General features: G+C 40.1%; 1 protein-coding gene across 3 annotated transcripts; it reads left to right on the forward strand.

Moving 5' to 3' along the window:
* The first annotated feature begins 49 nt into the window (after window positions 1-49).
* atp6v0a1a (ATPase H+ transporting V0 subunit a1a) lies at window positions 50-12,174 on the forward strand. Of its 3 annotated transcripts, none has more exons than XM_072368244.1 (22): window positions 50-198; window positions 1,343-1,514; window positions 2,015-2,093; window positions 2,335-2,432; window positions 2,531-2,659; window positions 3,441-3,523; window positions 3,893-4,019; window positions 4,119-4,201; window positions 4,286-4,379; window positions 5,469-5,681; window positions 6,135-6,285; window positions 6,569-6,708; window positions 6,880-7,043; window positions 7,569-7,659; window positions 7,782-7,900; window positions 7,988-8,204; window positions 8,313-8,420; window positions 8,535-8,642; window positions 9,196-9,240; window positions 9,666-9,783; window positions 9,914-10,085; window positions 11,285-12,174. In XM_072368244.1, the coding sequence occupies exons 2-22, from the start codon at window positions 1,398-1,400 to the stop codon at window positions 11,376-11,378; spliced, it is 2,550 nt and encodes an 849-aa protein (XP_072224345.1). In that variant the 5' UTR covers window positions 50-198; window positions 1,343-1,397; the 3' UTR covers window positions 11,379-12,174. The 3 variants fall into 3 exon arrangements, with proteins under 3 accessions (XP_072224345.1, XP_072224346.1, XP_072224347.1); XM_072368245.1 differs by having other exon boundaries at window positions 51-198; window positions 9,223-9,240; XM_072368246.1 differs by lacking the exon at window positions 9,196-9,240 and having other exon boundaries at window positions 51-198.
* Window positions 12,175-21,460: the final 9,286 nt, after the last annotated feature.

Here is a 21,460-nt window from a genome sequence, read left to right on the forward strand (position 1 = left end):
ATAGAGGTTTGTTGTTAGTAGTCATATGACTCCTGGAAGCATCAATAGATACGCGTTATCAGGACACTTCCGCTTTGAAAGGTTGTTACTGAGTGTACTTGACTCCGACCACTCCACAAGTAGCCGTGAGGAAACTGAGGAAGCGAGCACAGAAGAGGGCGTCTACAATCTCTACCTGAACTATAAGGACACCAATAAGTGAGGCTTTAAGCGATTTAAATGTTTTTTTTGTTCTATCGTTGATGTCATTTTTGTAGAGAAAGCAAGCTGATTATTGTACAACAGGTGTGCTGAATTGGCGTTAGCCCCACTCAAAGTGCAAACGGAGCTAGTTAGCTTTAAGTGTTTGTGTAAAGTGGAGCAAATAGTTAAGTAGCATCCAGTGTCAAAATGTGTACACCAACCTGACTGAAGTTAGTTTATTCTTGTGTTGTTATTACTCAGTGGTAAATATGCGTGTTATTTAAGCGACAGCATTAGCTAACTTTGATATTGATCTTGCAACGTTAACTCTAGCTAATTAGCTAATTAATGGTTGTCTTTATCATTGCGTTAGCTTGTTGAATAGCTTCGATAAAACGATGTTCATGTAGCTGAAAAAGTGACAGGTCGCTTTGGTATACTAAGTAGCTGTTGGCTCTCTGTCATGCTCGTCTGTGACAGGTGAATCCTCAGTAATCAAGGGACTCATTGAGCTGGTTACAGCAGCTGTTTGACGGGTTATTCGGCAAACTAAAAGGTGTGGCTCTGTTACTTTCCTTAACATGCACCAGTGTTACTGGTGCACACAGCAGTGATGGAGCTGATGAAGCTTACAAGAGCTGCAGGTCACATGCTGCCTTGTAATCCTCAGATTAGCCCTGTGTGGTCGTTTCAGAGTGGGGAAATTGTGCTGTTTGGCTGCAAGGTATTCAGAAAACCCTAACATTTTGAGCTACATTACTTAATGAAAACTGCAACCTACTAAACTGGGTATGCCTGTGTTGTGTATATATATATATATATATATATATATATATATATATATATATATATATATATATAAAACAAAAGTCTACCTGTGGAAGTAATTTGGTTATTTCACACAAATATAGATCAGATATATTCCCTATAACCTTTTCACCACATTCCTGTGGTGATCATGAGATCAGCCCGAAGCTTAGCTGATTTTTTTTTTTTGTCACATGCTAGCTTCTCACTTTGATGTGAAACTAACACATACCTGTAATAGGCCCTCATTATTAGCAACATGGGCGGCATACACAGAAAAGTGATGAATGTCAAACCTCTCAGATCCTTACATTGAATTTGAGTGTTACTAACAAATCGTATCAATGTTCAGTTTCTTTAGGTTCTGGTTGACTTGAGGGTGCTGAGGACTCGCATCCATCAACAAGATGGGAGAGCTCTTCAGAAGTGAAGAGATGACGCTGGCTCAGCTCTTCCTCCAGTCAGAAGCTGCCTACTGTTGTGTCAGTGAACTGGGAGAGATTGGGATGGTGCAGTTTCGTGATGTGAGTCCAGTTTTGTCTGGTTGTCCTCTGAACCATACTTCAATATGTATAGCTTTTGCTTTCCAGAGGTGCTACCTGTATTTGAACCCAAAAAATAAGAATAAAAGAAAATCTTTGTTATTTGTGGGATGATTAAAATCTGCCACATCAGTAATGCTGTTGAGACGGTGCATGACTTTTGCATCATGTGCTCACAGCTGACCCTTCATTCCAGGCATGAGAAAGCTTGTTCCTGACAAGTCCCAAGGCAAGCCTTGTGCTTGGACATAGGGTGGGTTGTAACAGAAAGGTTCTGTTTATCAGCAGTGGTATCTTACTCGTGCAATCATGTTGTACTCTGATATCTTCCACCAGTGTGAAAAGTTAGAAATTTTAAAAAGAAGCATTAAAAAATTTTAAATGTAAGTCATATATTTTTTCCTCTTCTGCTTCTTCTTCTTCTTCTTCTTTCTAACCATGCACATCTTTGTTGCTCAGACATGTTTTTCTTCCTTTTGCAGTTGAATCCTGATGTAAATGTGTTCCAGCGAAAGTTTGTGAATGAAGTAAGACGATGTGAGGAGATGGATCGTAAGCTGAGTAAGTGAGCTTGGATGTTTGTTTCTCGTCAGAGACGTATTTAGTCTTTCCTGTTACAAGAGCATCGGGTGCTGCCACTTAGTCGTCCTCTGTAAGACAGTAATGCCATGTTTGTTTAATTTCAACCCTTTAAGTTTTATATAAAAGTCAGGGCTCACTTTGTTCATGACATATTGTGAAATAAGACTCATTGTTTCATGAAAAAAAAAAAGCAAAACAACTTCTTATTCCTCTTTCACAGGGTTTGTGGAAAAAGAAATTAAGAAGGCCAACATTCCACTCGTTGACACAGGAGAGAACCCTGAAGTCCCTTTTCCGAGGGACATGATCGACCTTGAGGTGATTGTTTCACCTTAAAGCCAACAGTGAAGCTCTGTCACCTGCTTTCTTCTGCTCACCTCCTTGATCTTCTTTTCTTTGGTTTTTCTTTTCAACAGGCCACATTCGAGAAGCTCGAGAATGAGCTCAAGGAAATAAACACAAACCAAGAGGCCCTAAAGAAGAACTTCCTGGAACTGACTGAGCTCAAGCACATTTTGCGTCGCACGCAGCAATTTTTTGATGAGGTCAGCACAATTGTTCTTACAGACCTCAGAAAACAATGGACTCGGCTCTTTGATTCTGACATTGCTGTAGGCTTATAGAAGGAGGGTTTAATATGTTCATATTTGCTTGTTACTGTGGTTGTAATATCCAAAACTACCACACAGATTCAGAAGCAAATAGCTGATTTTCTTTTAACCTTTTTTGAATATATACAGCTATGTGATCGTGGGATCAGAACTTAAATATAGAAGGTAGATTTACTGTGGCAGCAGGAAAGAAAACTGCATTTTCAGTCTAAACTCAGACGTTTGGCTAAAGTTGTATATGTATATACATGTTTTATAGTTGCTCACATGACCGTAGCATATTTACACCAGTCGTTCACATTAGTCAGTGTGCTGTGATTCCACTGCTGTGTAATCCTTTACTCCAGTTTGATTCGACGCAGTGTTCCCTGCCAGAGGAACAACTCGCTTTTCCACCTTTGCCCAACATCCACTGCACTTAACTGCCTTCACAAGCAAATCTAGGTCGTTGTTTAATGTTAAGTCATCTTTTACAAGTTGTAATCAGCCTTGATTGAGGGTAATCATTTAGCCAAACAGGGAGCTTTAACTGAAGAAAAGCCCTGTTTATGTTTCAAGGTCCCACTTGCTTTTCTGTCCAAATCTCAATAATAATGTACATAAGAAGTCTGAGAGTTTTATAACCGGTTTCATAAATGTGTACACACAGTGAAGGGGCTGCAGCAATGATTTTGTTGACATAACATAGTTAATGATTTGTTGTGCTGTTGTTCAGATGGAGGATCCCAGCTTACTTGAGGAGTCATCTACTCTTCTGGACCCCAATGAGCCTCAAAGAGTGGCTCCACTCAGATTAGGGTGAGTCTGTGCTGTAGACCCCTGTAATTTAGAAGGATTTAGCCTTTTTTTTTCTCTCTCGTCCATCCTGTGCACTTTGACCATCTGCTTCTGAAACTGGAGCATTACAAGCATTCAATCCCCTCCCACACAAGAGCTCAGGCAATCCAGTCTGGTCAAGCAGTAAAGGTTATCTAAGGCAGAAATCCACTCAGAATCTGTAGACACAATTGCAATTCCTATTAGCTCTTTCATTATAAGATAATCAAAGAACACATGGATAAAACTCAGCCAACCTCTTCTACAGTGTTTTGAAAGCTTATTTATCTTACATGTAACTGTTTGCTGAACAACTATAAAGTTATATTTTTTTGATCCCCTCTATTAAAGATTTGTAGCTGGAGTCATTGGCAGGGAACGTATTCCCACATTTGAGAGGATGTTGTGGAGAGTTTGCAGGGGAAATGTGTTCCTGCGGCAGGCAGACATTGAAGATCCTCTTGAGGACCCAACCACAGTCAGTGCTGTTCATAAACACTTTATGATTATAGTGAAGGAACACGGATTGTGAGGTTGGTCAGATATGATGGTTGTAACTGTACAACGGTTTTTACAGGGTGACCAGGTCCACAAGTCGGTCTTCATCATATTTTTCCAGGGAGACCAGCTGAAGAATAGAGTTAAGAAAATCTGTGAGGGGTAAGTGACTCGACAACATCTGCACAATGTATAAAGTTTTCTTGACCAACAGGTCTTTGTCTGTATTTCTTCACCTCTCCTCAGATTCAGAGCAACATTGTACCCGTGTCCAGAAACCCCCCAGGAGAGGAAAGAGATGCTGGCAGGAGTGAACGCTCGGATTGATGACCTGCAGATGGTAAATAAACATTCAGAGAAGTCGCCTACATGCAGCTGACTTTTTAACACTGACGTGTAGATAAACCCTCTCAGCTAGTTTGTTCTCCTTTTTTCCTGCTTTCTGCTGGGTCAGCAAGATGTTTTTGTTTTTTGTAAGAGGACATTTCTCAAGGCATAAAGATAGTACTGTAGTTTCTCTTTATAGTTCAGATTCCAACAAGCGTCGAATCCAGTAAACGGTTTAAATAAATGATGTGGGTTGTGTCATTTCACAGCGACTACTGTACAGAACAATGTCCTCCTTTCCACTGAAAGCACAACTGTTTTTGTGCTGTGTAGTGTCCTCCCCAGTGGCTCATTATCCACCGCAAGATAAAGTAGCCCAAGGGAATCTGTCCGTCCTTCCATTTTGCTCACGAGATCCGTCCTGTATCTCTTCCTTGTAGTAACACGTGCACCTGTGGGGAGCGTTTACCTCATGTCTCACAAAGTCTGAACTGCAGCTCATAAACAACCTGATTTTGTCAGTGAGATGTGGCTGTTTCTGTCCAGCATCATGTAGTCAAAGCGCTGACTGGTAGGACCACGAAACAATGTGCACAAGGCAAGGTGCTTCATACCTAATGCACATCTTCCCTGACATATCAGTCAGTACCCTCTCAGTGATCTATATGCTATGTAATGGGGGTCTTGGTGTTTGTGGATTTAGCGTTGAGCATTTGGGTATGTGAGCAGGATGGCATGCGTGTGGAAGAATGTAAATCTATTTGGACGGTAGTCAGCAATGTTTGGGCATTGCCTCGACAGTGGATGAGACTGTCTGTTGGCTAACAGCACAGAGCTTAAATTTCCTGCTATTTGCTGATCATGGGGTTAGCTTTAATGTGAGTCATACAGCAGCATACCTGAGGATATCCTGTAACCCTTATGGGAACACCCAGTGGATTAGACAGGCTGTTGCTAAAATCCCTCACTGTTTGGTCTATTAAGTGTAAACTTTGTCTATGAATATCAAGAAATGTATAACTTGTTGTAGCCGTTTTTGTGTTGTGGTGTGAAGTGACGCGTAGAGAAATATAATATGGATGACTCTTGTCTGCTCCTCAAGGTGTTGAACCAGACTGAGGATCACAGGCAGAGGGTCCTGCAGGCTGCAGCCAAGACAGTCAGAGTGTGGTTCATCAAGGTGAGGAAGATGAAGGCCATCTACCACACCCTCAACCTCTGCAACATAGATGTCACTCAGAAGTGTCTGATCGCTGAAGTGTGGTGTCCTGTCTCCGACTTGGACTCCATCCAATTTGCCCTGCGAAGGGGGACGGTGAGTTGCCAGGCACCAGACAGTTAGTGTTCTTTAAAGTATCTTTAAACGTCCAGTTCTACAGCATCAAATTTGACATTTCTTCTTTACGGACTCTTCTTTTATCTATATGTTTTGCCAAACCCATGGTGTAGCCGTGTTTAACAAAGTCTTTATTGTGTTTAGCTAGAGTTCATGTTGTGCTGTGAGATATCAGCGCTGGCATTTGATAACACAGCTGAATGCTTATCATTTCTGTACAGCTCGCTTTCAGCATTGTCACACGATCCCCTTCTTGGAGAGTTCTCAGCAAAGTTTTATGCGATCTTAATGACTTGTCAGAGTAGTTGCATTGCCCCAGACATTCTTCACACTGAATTTCTCGTCCATTTCCACAATGGTTTCAGTTTGTGAGAGTGAACTAATGTGTTATATACGATCTTGTGTTCTATGACATTGTTTTCTTCATTTTAGGAGAAAAGCGGCTCCACTGTGCCTTCCATCCTCAACAGAATGCAGACCAAGCAGACCCCACCTACATATAACAAGACAAACAAGTTCACCTCAGGCTTCCAAAACATTGTGGATGCCTATGGAATTGGTAGCTACCGTGAGATTAACCCAGGTTAGCATATGTTGCACCTTTCAGTACATTTCTTAAGCTTCCGTCTGTCATTACCTATATCATCCATGTGGACTTTGACATCTGAAGGGAGAATTGTTTTGTTTGAATTGTTTACCCAGCTGGCTGTGATATTAATTACTGCCACTGAAAAGCATTTTCCTCATCTCCTTTGTCATCCATCGTCACTTTGTTGTTGGAAAGTGCTTGCTGACATGTGTTCACCCCTTTCTTTTACACACCACACCACCCTCCCGTCATCTGATGCCTGCCTCCATGCTTCCAGCACCATACACTATCATCACGTTCCCCTTCCTTTTTGCTGTCATGTTTGGTGACCTGGGCCATGGGACACTCATGACCTGTGCTGCTCTGTACCTTGTGTTGAGAGAGAGCAGGCTGATGGCCCAGAAGAATGATAATGAGGTATGGATCCCATCATAGCCATCTTATTACACTATCCTTAGTGATGAGAGGACCTGATGCCTTTTAGAAACCCAGCAGATTTCAGTTTGCTAAGCTACACCAAACGCTTCTTAGATGTATGTTTATCTTTTTCTCCTAAGATTGATTATCTGTTTTATTTTTCTGTGGCAGATATTCACCATGACGTTTGCGGGGCGTTACATCATCCTGCTGATGGGAATCTTTTCAATGTACACCGGCATTATTTACAATGACTGCTTCTCAAAGTCCTTAAATATCTTTGGCTCTGGGTGGAGTGTCAGACCCATGTTTGGTGAAAGAGGAGGCAACTGGACGTGAGTGTCACAGACTTTACGCTTGATGCATTGGTGAATGGTGACAAAAAAATACTGCGCCGTGATTGTTTATATTAGTGCTTGACTCGTTTCAGGCCTCCCCTAAAGAGTAGGTGTTGTCGATGAGCAAAATATACTATTTGAATCAGTAAATGAAGTGATGTACAAGAGGTGCAAACAGATTGGAGTTGTTTTCCAGTTTGCTGCAGAACTTAGTATATTTTGCTACTGTTGTAGCAATCTTTCTCCTCAAGTTGTGCTTTACTCTTGCATATATTGACGATGAAAGGTCTTTAGAAAAAGAACTGCTTGCACAGTTGTGGCTCCGGCTCGTCCAGCTTTGCAGATGTGGCAGCTGCAATGTTGTGCACAAGTTTACAAAAATCAGGAGCTGCACAACCTTTGGTAGTGATGTTCCTTTTTTCTGTGCACTAGGGCCACCATGAAATAAGCTTAACTAGCGAATTTTACATTGATGTACTGTAAATCAAGGCAGAAAACAGATCTGTGTCTCATCCACTTCAGGTTTGAGACACTTGCTGGTAGCACCACTTTGCAGTTGGACCCGGCGGTAGAAGGAGTATTCGGTGGGCCGTACCCCATTGGCATCGATCCAGTAAATATCTTCTGTGTGATCTGCATTATCATGATTCTTCAAATAATGCTAATATTTGCTAATGTGCAAACATGATTTTATTGTATATTGGCATTTTGTATAACTATCAAATTGTTTTTCAGATATGGAGTATTTCGGTCAACAAGCTGACATTCTTAAACTCCTTCAAGATGAAAATGTCTGTTATCCTTGGAGTCATCCACATGATCTTTGGAGTAACTCTTAGTCTGTTCAACCACCTGTAAGGTTCCCATCTTTGACATTTTAGCTTGTTTTTCGCATTATGTGTTTACGTGCTCACCAGATGATTCTCTGTGGTTCCCTGCAGGTACTTTAAAAAGCCTTTGAACATCTACTTGGGTTTTATCCCAGAGATTGTCTTCATGACCAGTCTATTCGGCTACCTGGTCATTCTGGTCTTCTATAAATGGGTCTCTTATGATGCACGCACCTCCAGGGATGCACCCAGTCTCCTCATAGCCTTCATTAACATGTTCCTCTTCAACTACAATGACCCCAGTAACAAGCCTCTCTACAGAGGACAGGTCAGACGTGTTTTCCTGTTACTGAGAACTGTCGTTTGGTCTAAAATGAGCATAGCAAGCCAGTCGTCTCTTGTTCTTATCTTTTCTTTCTCTTTTCTGACTTTGTAGATGGGCCTACAAACATTTTTGGTGATAATTGCCTTGGCATGTGTTCCCTGTATGTTAATAGTTAAAACTCTGGTTCTGCGAAGACAGTATTTGTGGCGGAAACATTTGGTAAGATGATGCAAATGAACATCCGCTTTCACTTTACGGACTAATATATTGCACTGCAGTTATTAGGACAATGAGTGATTATTTATTCCCTTAATTCTATTATTTCTATGACAGGGTACTCAGAACTTTGGAGGGATCAGGGTGGGCAATGGTCCCAGTGAGGATGAGGCTGAAATCATCCAGCATGACCAGCTCGCACAACAAACTGAGGATGAACCTGAGGTAAAATAGACACGTTTTTGTCAGTAACATGGACATCAGACTTTACTTTCAAAAGAGAAGTAACAACAAACCAGCCTGTTGTTGAGGGAGCTGAACGGAAAAACAGGTTATAGGATCTTCGACATCTTTGAATAATTCAGCCACTCAGCAATAGTTAGAAACAGAATCTTGTGTTTCCAGTACGACACATCAATTATGGATAAGTCCTTTATTTAAAAGCATTATTCAACTATTAGATAAGATATTGAGAGGTAAATTACCTTGTTGATCTCGTTATTTGTCAATATAAATGTACAAAAACAGACCAGTTATCGTGGAGCTCTTCAATGCTACTGTGAAACAGATGCTGAGTTGTTTCATGCAGACCTTATTCTAAGATGAACAGTTATCTGTTAAGAACAGATAACAGGATCTGTTTGTGTATGCGAGCAGAGTGTTGGTATTCTATCATACTTGTTTCATCCTGTTTCTTTATAAATGAGTAACTGATTTCTCTTGTTACTTTCTTGTCACTGACGTTTGTCTGTCCATGTTTGTGTCGTCAATAACCAAGCGTTGCCTTTTGTCACCTGCTTTCAAGGCGCATGAGGAGGAAGAGGTAGGACAGGAGCTCATGCTGCACCTCCACCCTGCAAACTATCCCTGCATGTGTAGTAATTCTCTTTGTCGCCTGCCGCTCTTAGCTGTCTGTGTGGGTATGATGGTGTTAGGAAGTGTGTGGCTGGTGTGTTCCAGGTGTTTCTTGTTGAAAACGGGGTGCAGGGACTCTCCAGGCAGTGGGTGTCAGTAGGAACGGTGCTTCACTACGGTCTCGGTGATGTGCATGAAACATCAGCAGAGCTGCTGACTCTTTGGGTTCACAGGGTCCTAAGATGACAATGCCTCCTTTAATTTGTGGGGGTTGCTGATCCAGTGGCTAATGGCTTTGCTGTCAGTTACTTGAATGCTCATGCACACAGGACACATTGTAGAAATGTTGTCTTTCATAGTATGATGCTGACATGCAGTGACGTTTGCCCACAGTTTAACTTTGCGGACATGGCCGTGCACCAGGCAATTCACACCATAGAGTACTGCCTGGGTTGTATTTCCAACACCGCTTCCTATCTGAGGCTTTGGGCTCTCAGTCTGGCTCATGCACGTAAGACACACCCGCATCAACTCATACCTATTTCTAAGATAACTGTGCTTTCACATTGAAATTGCTAAACTTACTCCTGAGTTTGTCCCAGCAGTGAAATCAGGGTTTGCTTTCTTTGTCTCGTGCACAGAGCTGTCAGAGGTGCTGTGGTCCATGGTGATGCGCATTGGCCTTTCTTCCAGAAGCTTCGGGGGCTTCATCCTTCTCACCGTTATCTTTGGCTTTTTTGCTGTGCTCACAGTTGCCATTCTTCTCATTATGGAAGGCCTGTCAGCCTTCCTGCATGCGCTGCGACTGCACTGGTAAGTTTACTTTGTTTTTATGTTTATGGAGCGTTTGTCCTAACTCACATTCATAAGCTACCTTTCTGAAGATGTTTTTCATATGTGAATGTATTGTTAAATAATCAGTTTCCAAGGCCATTGTTGATTAATTTTGACTTAAGAAGATTTTTACCACTGGTCACAAGTCACAATAAGTGACCTAAAATGCAAAGCTGCAGCGCCACCTGCTGGCTACAAGCTTATTTTCATGTCACTGTTTCTTAACCTTTGGAATCTTGATTGACTGGTTAGTTTTAGAAAGGAAAACTGAATAGTTTTATTACGTCGGTTTGTGCCTTTTTTAGTGTTTAAGACGCGATTTAAATGTGAAAAAGCAGTTTGTGATGACGCACTGATCACACTTAAAAACCAGAATCCAATCCGGCGTTGCTTAAAATACCAGCTTCTTCATGCTATACTGCCAAGTTGTTCCAAGCTTTAGTGGGACCGCTGGGAGGAGTGGGGAAGGGTGTGTACGAATCAGAAATATGCAAATGCATCTGAATTCAGTGCAGAGAAGTAGTTTTTAAGTTGCTTTTGTCAGATGATGCTGCGGTTGTAAAGTCAGGGCGTTATTATAACATAGCAACAGTCTGTAAATGCTTTAAGTGACTGTGAGTTAACACATAGCCTTATCGGGTTGAAATTCAGTCACAATGTTTAGCTGTGGGACAAAAAAATGTGTGAAAGGTAACGGCTCTCTGGGGAATTTGGCTGTATTGATATACACATTCAGCCTACTGTTGTTACACAGCAATGAAAAAAGATGGATCCTGTGCAGTGTTTGTGTAATGTTGAACATTCATAGACAGAAAACGCATGTTTCTCTGAGCAGTCTGCAGTAAATTATGTACGCTAACGTTTTGTTAGATTACTACACCTGCTATGTAATGACAGGTATTCATGACTGGTCACTGGAAAGGTCATCGAGCCCTTTCTTAGCACTGCACATTTAAAAATAGATCGTGATCAATTTCTTGAAGCAGCGAGGCTTGGGTGTCTGGTGTAAACTTGAATGAGCGCACGTGGGTGTAGAAAGGAATGTAGTGCGAGGGCCCTGACGGAAAACTGCTCCATTCAGCTTTCCCCAGCCAGATGTATTCAGCGTGTCCGACGGGGTTGATGTCTGAAATGTCTCCTGTTGAATGCTTTAAACTGTGCATCCATTTTGTCCACAGGGTGGAGTTCCAAAACAAGTTTTACGCAGGTCAGGGCTTCAAGTTCCTCCCCTTTACCTTCGAAAGCATCCTGGAGGGAAAATTTGAGGATTGAAATGAGTTTCTCTGTTAACATCTCGTGTTCTGTGTTGTATTGTGATTTTTTCTTTTGCATGTCATTAACTTTCCACCTGTTATCATAATAATTCTGGTAATGACTCCCACTCATCAGGAACATACTGTAAGGAAAAATATCAATTCTCAAAATAGCCTTTTTTGTCTCTTATCTGTTGTTTCTTGTCCTAGATAAGTCTTTTATTTTATTTCATGTTGTATTTACTTTAGTATTATTTATGCAATTTTTTTTTCTTTATAAAACCTGCACCCCCCCCACACCCTTCGCATATAAAAAATGACAACAGCCTTGTTCCTTGGTTCATGTGTCTCTCCACATCGTTGTAACCTTGTTGTCCGTTCGTCTTTAAGCTGCCATTGGTCTTCTGCAGTAGTCAACATCTTGTGCACTGATTAGCTCATCTGTTTTATTTCTAAAAAACATACCCATATTTTGCATGTAGCATACAATTCTAAAGCTCCAAAGGGAATGCAGCTTAAATTGAATCAAGATGCTGGTCATTTCTTTGAAAATCAAGACAGCCTGACTCTATCATTCTGTTGTGCTCCATCATTGCCACTGATCCCTTTTTGTGTTTATCTGTTAATCTACATGAAGGAATAAGAAGGGGAATCTTTAGACGTATGTGAATGATTTGTAATAATCCAGCACACTTGACAGCGTCCAACTTGCTTTGGTTCTGGTTCCTAACTCATTTATGACTTGTCAGGTATTATCTTCACACTTAGAAGGGAGTAAGAATAGCACACAACAGACGTTTAACTTATCTGTTGGGGAGTGGTCAACCATCATTATTCGTACATCTCTTCGTCAATAAAGTGGAAAGAGCTGGTTGAAGTTGTCTTTGTTTTGTTTTGGGTTTTTTTCTGCCACAGTGGTGAAAAATCGCAGGACTTGGTTCCACATAAAGACCCTTTCCTCAGAATTCTGCCTGCCTTAACCTTGTTAAAGCAAATTAAAGTGATTAAATAAAGAAGTACCTAATCGGTCAGAAGTAAAGGAGAAAATGCAGGTGTTTTTCATTTCATATTTGTAGAATATATAAGGAAATATTTTTTTTTTTAGATCTGAAACTTCTGTTTAAAACCTGAATTTCTTTGTAAATGTGAAGTTTTAAACAATTTAGAATAAACAATATTTCTGCATTAAATTTACAAAGAATTATTTGAGGAAATCCTTGAACCAAGATCAGCTGAAAACCTTTTTATTTCTTTATGGATATGAAACCAAATCTATTAAAAGTTGAAATGATTCGATAGGTAATATGATTATATTCTAAAGGTTAACGATTTGTCTCGGTAATGTACCGGTAGTCGAAGTCTTTATCTCCAAAATACAAATACAAAATACAAATACAAAATACTTTGAGGTATCATTAAAAAGTGCTTTAATCCCTCCTGAAATTGTCTGGAAAGAACAAATGATTTTTTATTAAAAATAAATGGGGTTTTGTGTGAAAATATATAAACTCTAAGGCAACTAAAAGGGTTGAATTAACATGTCATTAAATCAGGTAAAACACTTGGTTTTAATGTGCATAAACCTGTATTTCTACACGGTGGTTGTGTAATCACCCCACTTGGTGGCACTGTTGATCAGTAAGTGCAGTCGCATCGTTGAATGAGCAACAAAATCATGTCCCCTTTCTATGTTAGAAGTGTCTGTAAAAACACCCATTTTCTTTTCTAATGAATTATTTATTTGGTTTTCCTGCCTTGTTATTGACCTTTGTGTCTGAAATGAAATACTGACCATTTGTTAAAGAAATTACCCATGAGCGCCCTGATTGGATTGGAAATCAGTGCACGGTTATGTACTTTGTGCATAATGGGCCTCATGTCACTTTGTGTAATTGACTAAGTTTGCTCAATCAAAAGCTAATACGAGTCCTAATAGAAGGGCCCACTCATGTCTCCACCCATTTTAAAAGGACTTGTTTGACTGTCTCACTCTTGGAGGATTTGATGCATTGATTGGTCAGTATAGATGTACATCAGTGTAATGTTGTTGGTAAAGATGGGCTAATTTCAGGATCAAGGTTATTCTTCATCTTTGTTCATTTTGTTTTTATTTCTTTTCAGCTAATAACTAAAATGTTGTGAAGTTTAAGCTTAAAGTAGAGGTCTTTGGATATATGCAAGTAGTTTTCTCTGTTTGTTTCGCTCACTGAAAATGAACCTTTAAAAAGGATATTGAAAGTGGAGCATAGTTATGGTGTCGCTGCCAACACAAAGTCTAAAACAGTCTTGCTTCCTTGTGGCAACATGGGAGGCCTATCTAAAAACAATCTTGAGCCACTCTGGGATGAGGAACATCATGTTCTCTAGTCACATGTTTTTTGTTTTTTTCTTCAAGGACAGGCATACGCTTTACTACAGCCTAAGGTAATAATAGAGCTCTATATTTATTTTAGAGTTTTTTCTTTGAAAAGCTCATTTCATTTGATTTTCCCAGTGTGTCACGTATAACCAGAGGTGAAAGCGAGCTTGCATAAGAGCCCCAGAAATCTTGCTTTGTTTACACTTCCAGGGACTTTAACTCTGCTGTTTCAAAGCAAAAATCCCAATGAGAGCAGGCTTATTATTGGGCTTCTTTATCTAAGGCAAACACCGAGTGCACTTTAGCTTGGCAGAAAACTGTCTCCAGGAATGTTGTTTTTCTGTAAGGTTATAGTAGATTTTTCTAAGGGATAACAGAAATGCTTTTGCAGCTGTTCTAACCCTGCATGACTTGGTGTCTTCTTGATCTAGGTACAGAAAAACAGGGGTCCATGCTATTGTCTAAGCCAATTAGAAACAGCTACACTAACACGTAGTTTCTCCAACCTGAAAAGCACAAACTATGGAATGGTGTGATTCTAACATCTTGCACATCTTGCGTGTGATGACAGACTCACGAGAAGGATTTTTTAATGCTACATTAAAGCTGTGGAATAATATTGATGTTCTCTTTTCTTCCTCTGGTTTCCATCCACACATATTTTCATGACAGTGTTAAATTTCCAGACAGACAAACGACAACACATTTACAAACAGCTCATATAACGTGTGGAAATACTGTTATGGAAGAAATCATGCACTTGGATGCAAAATTTACAACAAACAAAGTTTGTTCCCTGACAACAAAATTAACAATTTGCCAAATAATCCAGAATCTGCATAGTCACAGGAATGTCTCAAACTCAACAGAGACGTCCATTTTTCCCAGCTGATGTCCTAAGTCAAGCCCAGTTTGAAATGTTATTCTATGATTTATCTCAGATTTTCTAGGAACACACAGAGTCCCAGTTGCTCCTTTGTTTCATCATTTCACAGAATCACATCTAACCCCTTAGCTTAGACTAGTTCTTTGACCTAATTTCATGATTTAGTGAATGTGACTCTGTTAACTAATTTACTAAATCATGTCCCAACAACATGTCACTAAGCACTGGTGCTATGTGAAAAGTCACAAAAGTCAACAAAATCCTTTGTTTTCACCTGGAGACCATGTGCAAGACATTTCATTTATATACTTTATATACTTTTTATATATTTTAGTCTGGATCAAAGTGGTCACTGGACAGCCACCATCACAGGACCAATACAGAAGCAAATGACCATTCACTCACATGTTCACTCCAGGAAACAATTCTCAATCATCATTTAACCTAACATGCATGTTTTTGGATGGTGGAAGGAAGCCGGAGAGAACCCACACATGCACAGGGAGAACATGCAAACTCCACACAGAAAGGCCCCAAATGGGTTTCAAACCAGGAACCCTTTATACCGTGCTGCGACTGTTCCAACCACATCACAGTGCCGCCCATCGCTAAAATAAATAAGTACGGTAAGTATAAATCTTTTTTTAAAAACCTAACAAAAATGTGTCACATCCTGGCTTCATATGCATCCCTGTGTAAATGTATTGACCAACACTTCCTCACGATCAGTACAGGTCACACCCGAATCACACATCTGATGGTGACTACTTGATCATTCTCCAACACCAGGGTGAGGAAAACCAGCCACCCTTTAAAGAAACAGAAGTAACCACAATCAGTTTATTAGAAATAAATTAGCATACATGCATAAGAGATATGAATAGAAATACATACAATACTTTTACAAAACATATCCAGTCAGCCAAAAAACTATATAGCTGTTTTCCATATGATAAAAAGAAAAAACATCAGGTCGAATTGAACATCACAAGCAACTTTATCTGAAATATCTAGGTGCATTACATCATTGCATTACAAAAACATCACTGTTTAAGCTTCTAAGTTCTCAGTCAAGCATTCAGGGAGCTAGTTCTGGGCTTCCATGGCTCTCTCATCCAGCCAATAGCCATTGCTGCTCACTTGTCCTTGCTTATACAGTCTCATTCGCATAGCTTGCTAGCTTCTCGGTTCACTGTTTCCTTACATTGCATGCAAATGAGCTGTACAGCCCCACCCCACATGAGCATACGTCTGACCTCATCTCTCAAAGGACGTACGTGGTCCTCTGGAGATTCACAGCAGAAATAAGAAGCCATTGCACTGATGTCTGTTTTTGTTCATTATATATGTTGTAACACACAAACGCACTTTATAAACATGTTTATATTGTTAAAAATTGGATTTTTAGCGGAGGAGGACTTTTAAAGTTTGCCATCCTGTCAAGACAGATTGGCATGAGCAGTTCCTTTCCTTGTCACTGGGATTTTATAACCATGTCCTGTTCTTCAAACAGTTTTCCACGATCTGTCTGACCCCAAGCTATTGTTTCCAGGCTCTTTTTTCTCACACTGATTTGGCCGATTACATCAAGAAGCTTGAGACAACATGATAATCTGACAGTAATGACAATGTTGAGCATACAAACACATTCAATACCTCAGTGAGTGAAAGTTGCATAACTCAAAAACCAAAGGATGGAGGAAAAAAAAACAAGTGGCAATCACATAAAAAGATGTGACAGCTGACTTTTCAACTAATTAATTGCCCCTGGCTCCAGGAAACTCTGAAAGAATTCATGTAGGCAAGGACTTCCACTGAAATTACAAAAGTTCACGAGAACATATTTCCTCCTCTCTTCTTTTGCAAATCTTAAACAAAACTTACAGAACTTATAATACTAACAAATCTATAAATGTTTCAAACTGCAAATACGAAACAAAAAAAGTAGCCTGACAAGAGCCAATAGCTGCTGCCATCTTGACCCTCTAATAATACAGGCAGGCTAGTACTGGCCTCATGGAGCTTTTAAGTGAGTTTTCTGTTTATGTTGATATTATTTCTTATATTTCAAAGGCAAACAAATGTTTATGAAAGGTATACATTTTCCGTATACTAGCAGAAGAGGAACGCCCCCTTGAAAGGGGTTAATTTAAGTTTGTTAATGAGTGCACACCAAATTGCAGCCATAAACATAGAGACTGTTGTGGGTTTCCAATCAAATATTCCAAAAGATCCAGAACATAAGAATCGCTTCCTGTCAGTCTGAGACTCCCTTCAGTGCTTGAAACAACTCAGAGGACAGAGTTCACTGTGGGTATTCTGGTGAGTGTATGTGTGTGTAACTACAGTTTAAGTACAGTACACGAGAGCAGGCATTCATGAGCACAGTGTCCTGCAAATCCAAACAACAAAACTGGCAGTATTATTGTTTCTTTCCATGAGCTTACCCACACTGAAATTGAACCTTTAGAAGATTAACTTAGCAGTGTCCCTTGTTATGGTTGGGTTTCTTCTCCAGCTTTTGAGTTGAAAAGTTCTCTCAGAGGTGAGGAGGCCAATTGTGTGGCTTTCTGGATGCTCTGTGTGCCAGTAGTGCCCCCCCGCTGAGGGAGAAAAGTCACCGCAGATGGGAGGAAAAGAGGCAGCAGCATCAGGTCGTGCTACTCTTTGTTGAGAATGCTTTTGTTGTTCTTCATCTGTTTCCAAGGACAGAATAAATAGCACTGCTTAACCAAAGGCATTTGCCTCCCTCACAGCGATGAATGCACCACCATGAGAAACATATTACCAGTGGTTACGAGTGTTTTGCCTGTTCAGGAAATTCTCTCTCTCCTGTTTCTCCTTTGCATGAGCGTCCGGGACACGTGAAAGAAATGTTCTCCATTATTTGTCCCAGTCAACTTCCAGAACATAAAGAATTTCATGCAGGCTTTGATTTGTCACAGTTGGCCTTATTGCTGGGAAATATTGAAGGAATTTGGAGCTGTGACACAGCGTCAGGTGACTGTCAAGGTTTTGCCTTGTTTTTCCCCTTAAAGTCCACTTCTACCAGCTACTGATATCCATCAGCCAGAAAAGCACACAGTCTTTGGACTTCATCTAGACTTAATGTGGATGTTAGTTTCTTATAATAGTTTGTACCAAGAACTTTTGGTTTACACTAAAATGTAGCAGGCTGCCCAATCACAAGTGTAAAAGTTGCTATTATCATTGGCAAATAAGCAAGCAAAGCTTATGGAAATAAAAGGAGTGGCAGTGAAAGTGACATGACACTTAGTGTCTCTTGTGCCTCACGCTTGTTTATTAAGTTCTCTCAGTGCATCAGTATCTAATTAGCTGGAAGTGACACCAAAGCTTTTTAGGCTGACAAACGCTGCCATGTATCGATGCTTTCCAGAAATATAAATGTATGTTGTGCAGTCTGGGCTATAGCAGGAGCAAATACATTTGGTAGTGACATTAACTGAGCATATTCCAACAAAAAGAAACATTCATTAATTAGTCATACATTGCCTCATCAGTTCACAATGTAAGACTCAAGTTATTGAGCATTGAAGAGTTAGAAATGATAAATGATTGTTGGAAAAGTAGACAGTTAGAAGTTGCAGATATTTCCCACACATACATTTTTTTAAATGTTTTTTTCCATCCACGTACTCTCTACAGTGGCTGTCTAATCAGGAACATAAGCGTAAAGGAATTTGCCATTATGTAAGGTGTGAGGGGGGAAGAAATGGTGATCAGAAAATGATCTAGAGTTGGTAAGATTGAGAGAGACAGAGTGTGCTAAATCACGGCAAAAAGAAGGGACATTTGAAGACAACCGGAGCCAGAGGTCAAAGAGGAGTTCCATATGAGGAGTTGGGAATATCCCTTTCATGTGTTATTAGAAACATAAACAGGTCAAGCATGTAGGCAACAGGGAGGCCAATAAAAAGAATATATCTGATAATTATATTGTTGATTTCAATATGAGCTTCTGCTTCTGCAGAGCCTCAAAGAAACTGAGTGAGTGAGTGAGTGAGTGAGTGAGTGAGTGAGTGAGTGAGTGAGACAGACACTTTTATCATGATGAAAACAATGGCCATGTGTTTCACGGCATAATATTGTGGATTAGTACACACTCATAAAAATTGGTAACTGTGACATCAGAGATTTTAAAGTCCCATTTCAGCACTTATTAATGCTCTAACACTCATCTGTGTTCCCCAGAATTGTACATTTGGAGGTTTTCACCGAGAAAAGGCCTCAACATGGCTTGGGTATGACTCCACAAGTTCCTCATTTAGTGACTGGGGATCTACGAATATACTAATCTCATCCTCCCTGCAGATGTCACTGGCCTGCCCCGTGTATGCTATGCCATGCAATGATGGGGGTTCACACTAGACTAATTCAGCAACATGTTAGAACAAGACGGCGATTGTCAAAAAGAAAAAACTAAATAGTACAAAGCTACTTTCAACTAGAAGAATGGTAATGTAGTATTCACTTTCTATCTCCTTCAGCAATATTAGAAATGCACCACTGGTTTCCCTCAAGATTTTTTTCAGCTGATAGAGAAGGTGTTACTGAGAGAGCTGCCTGGAAGTGGGCTTGTATTGGTGGGTTTGCCTAGTCAGCCATAAAAGTTACATGTCTACCACCTTCAAAACAAGAGCAAAACACTCTTAATAGTGACTCCTTACTTCTGCTCTCCTTCTGGTTTCATTGGTTCCTCACAGTCCATGCAAATTAGCTGTGCAGCCCTACACAGCTCATAGTCCAGATTGGTTTCTCCAATATTCTATGTAGAATATACAGGCTGCTTGACCTTACCTTTTCGAGACTCCATGTGATATTCTGCAGATTCAAAGCCAAATTCCCCAGCCACAGCGTCAATGGTTGATCTTGCTCACAATATGACTTGTAACATCTTAAAAAACACATTTTTTGCAGAGGCAAATTCATTGTCAGGGGCTCACAAATGTCAGAACATAGTTTCATGGTAAAATATAAAATGAATGTATACAACAGCTGGACATTGTTATCCCCAAAGTTATGCTGCTAAGAGAAAGTTAGACAGAGCTTGTTTGATGTCATTTGTGATGATGTATGTAGAATAATTAGAGTCCATTGATAGTCCTATGAAGCATTTAAATTTTTTCCAAAGCCATTTTAGAATGCATCAATTCATGTGTCATCATCCACCCAGATGACGTAAAATATTTGACTATGACGAAGAAAAGTGATTTACATAAACAAATCTTTGATTATCAGTTATGATAGCAATTTTTTTGCAGCAGCTGTGAGTGGCACATATATATTCCTGGTTATATAACTGATTGTTTTGACCTATACAGTTGAATTTAGCCTTTCCAACTTCCTAAGAGGTTTACATTTTAAAATCCCAGCTCAGGATTTTCGCAAACCTTGAGGGATCAAAGTCTGCTGGAGGCACTGACAGATTTGTCTTAGGTTATGCAGTGGGTTGGCTTGACATGAAACCACTACTAATTGCATGCAGCAAAAACATCCTTGTTCCAAGGGTTTGTATAATGTGAAGAGAAACACTATTTCTTATCTTAATGTTATCTCTTTTTTTGGACTGTTGTTTCACAGATTCAAGAGAGACTAATGGAATTTGCAAAGCAATGTGCCTCACTGTGGTGTTTGAAAGAAATATTTGCTGCCAGATAACCTTTGAAAAACCATTAAGCAAGACCTTACTTTCAGTCCAAAAGGACTGATGAGAGTAGGTTATCTAGCATGCTTGGTGGCTTTTTGGATTGTTTGGATCTGTGGGATCTAAGTGGTGTTTTTAACCACAAAGCCAGAATTTGCAGAGAACAAACCATTTAGGAGATAGCATGAACTGTGGCCGTATCTGTCTTAAATCATTTTCCATTAGTAACCTTAACTATCAAAGTCGCATGAACTGATCTTGAGAGTCCCTCTAAGAAACATCTACTTATTCAACCACTTCTACAACTGAATGTGTTTATGTTTGTGAATGTGTGTGCACTACAGAATGGAAACAATACCAGCTCCCACTGAGAAAACAAACCCCATAAGGAAGGTAGGAGGGAAAGAGGCATAAAGGACAGGGTTTGAAAAAAGGAAGGAGGCTAGTTATGAACATTTTTGGCATTCCTCAGCTCCATGCAGCAGCAGGATTTTCTTTAGGGGAAGCAGTCCATCCAGGCAAGAGCCACAGGACCAGGACCCTGCAGGAAGCCCTGCGTTCTTCTTACTGGCCACTGCATAGCTGAACTGGCTCAGTGCCGAAGACAAGAGGAAGAACACATTAAAGCAAGAATTCAGGATATTAGCAGACAGGGATATTGTTTAACCTGACACAAGTAAACAAACACAGGAGTGTGCTCATGAGACAGAAAGAAAGAGAAAGAAACCTTACTTTTCTGAAAAGTACGACTGAGTTCCTCTTAACAGGATGCTGGCATTTCCTGTTCAGAGAGGCTGCTGGATATTTATGGAAGACTGGCCCAAGAGAGGGCTTTTTTCTTTATGATACTCAGTTTCTGTAAATAGACATGCTGAGATGAAAAGCAGATGCTTTGCAAGCAACTTGGTCAAAGAGGTCTGTTTTGGTTTAAGATTTTCTTTTCCACTGACAGTGCACACAGGTGAACTTTCAAAACAGGCAGACACTCTGAAAGCTACTCGTGTTCATCATCAGCCCCATGCAAGATGAGAGACGAGGTTTGAAGAGGACAGGCTTACCAATCATCACTTTGGAATTATAAGCTCCTATTTGATATATTTAACAACACTATTACTGTTTTTTACATACTTCTGTAACAACCCATTTACATTGAGTTTTTTATTGTTTATTTTTCATGTTCTATGCATTTTG

This window comes from Leuresthes tenuis, unplaced genomic scaffold (genome assembly GCF_036924035.1).
Source record: "Leuresthes tenuis unplaced genomic scaffold, fLeuTen1.0.hap1 SCAF_17, whole genome shotgun sequence".
Classification (NCBI taxonomy): domain Eukaryota; kingdom Metazoa; phylum Chordata; class Actinopteri; order Atheriniformes; family Atherinopsidae; genus Leuresthes; species Leuresthes tenuis.

Coding starts and splice junctions, on each gene's coding strand:
- atp6v0a1a (XM_072368244.1), top strand. CDS start 1,398: ATGGGAGAGCTCTTCAGAAGTGAAGAGATGACGCTGGCTCAGCTCTTC. Junction 7,901..7,987: donor CTTAGTCTGTTCAACCACCT/GTAAGGTTCCCA, acceptor GGTTCCCTGCAG/GTACTTTAAAAAGCCTTTGA. Junction 8,643..9,195: donor AAACTGAGGATGAACCTGAG/GTAAAATAGACA, acceptor TCAATAACCAAG/CGTTGCCTTTTGTCACCTGC.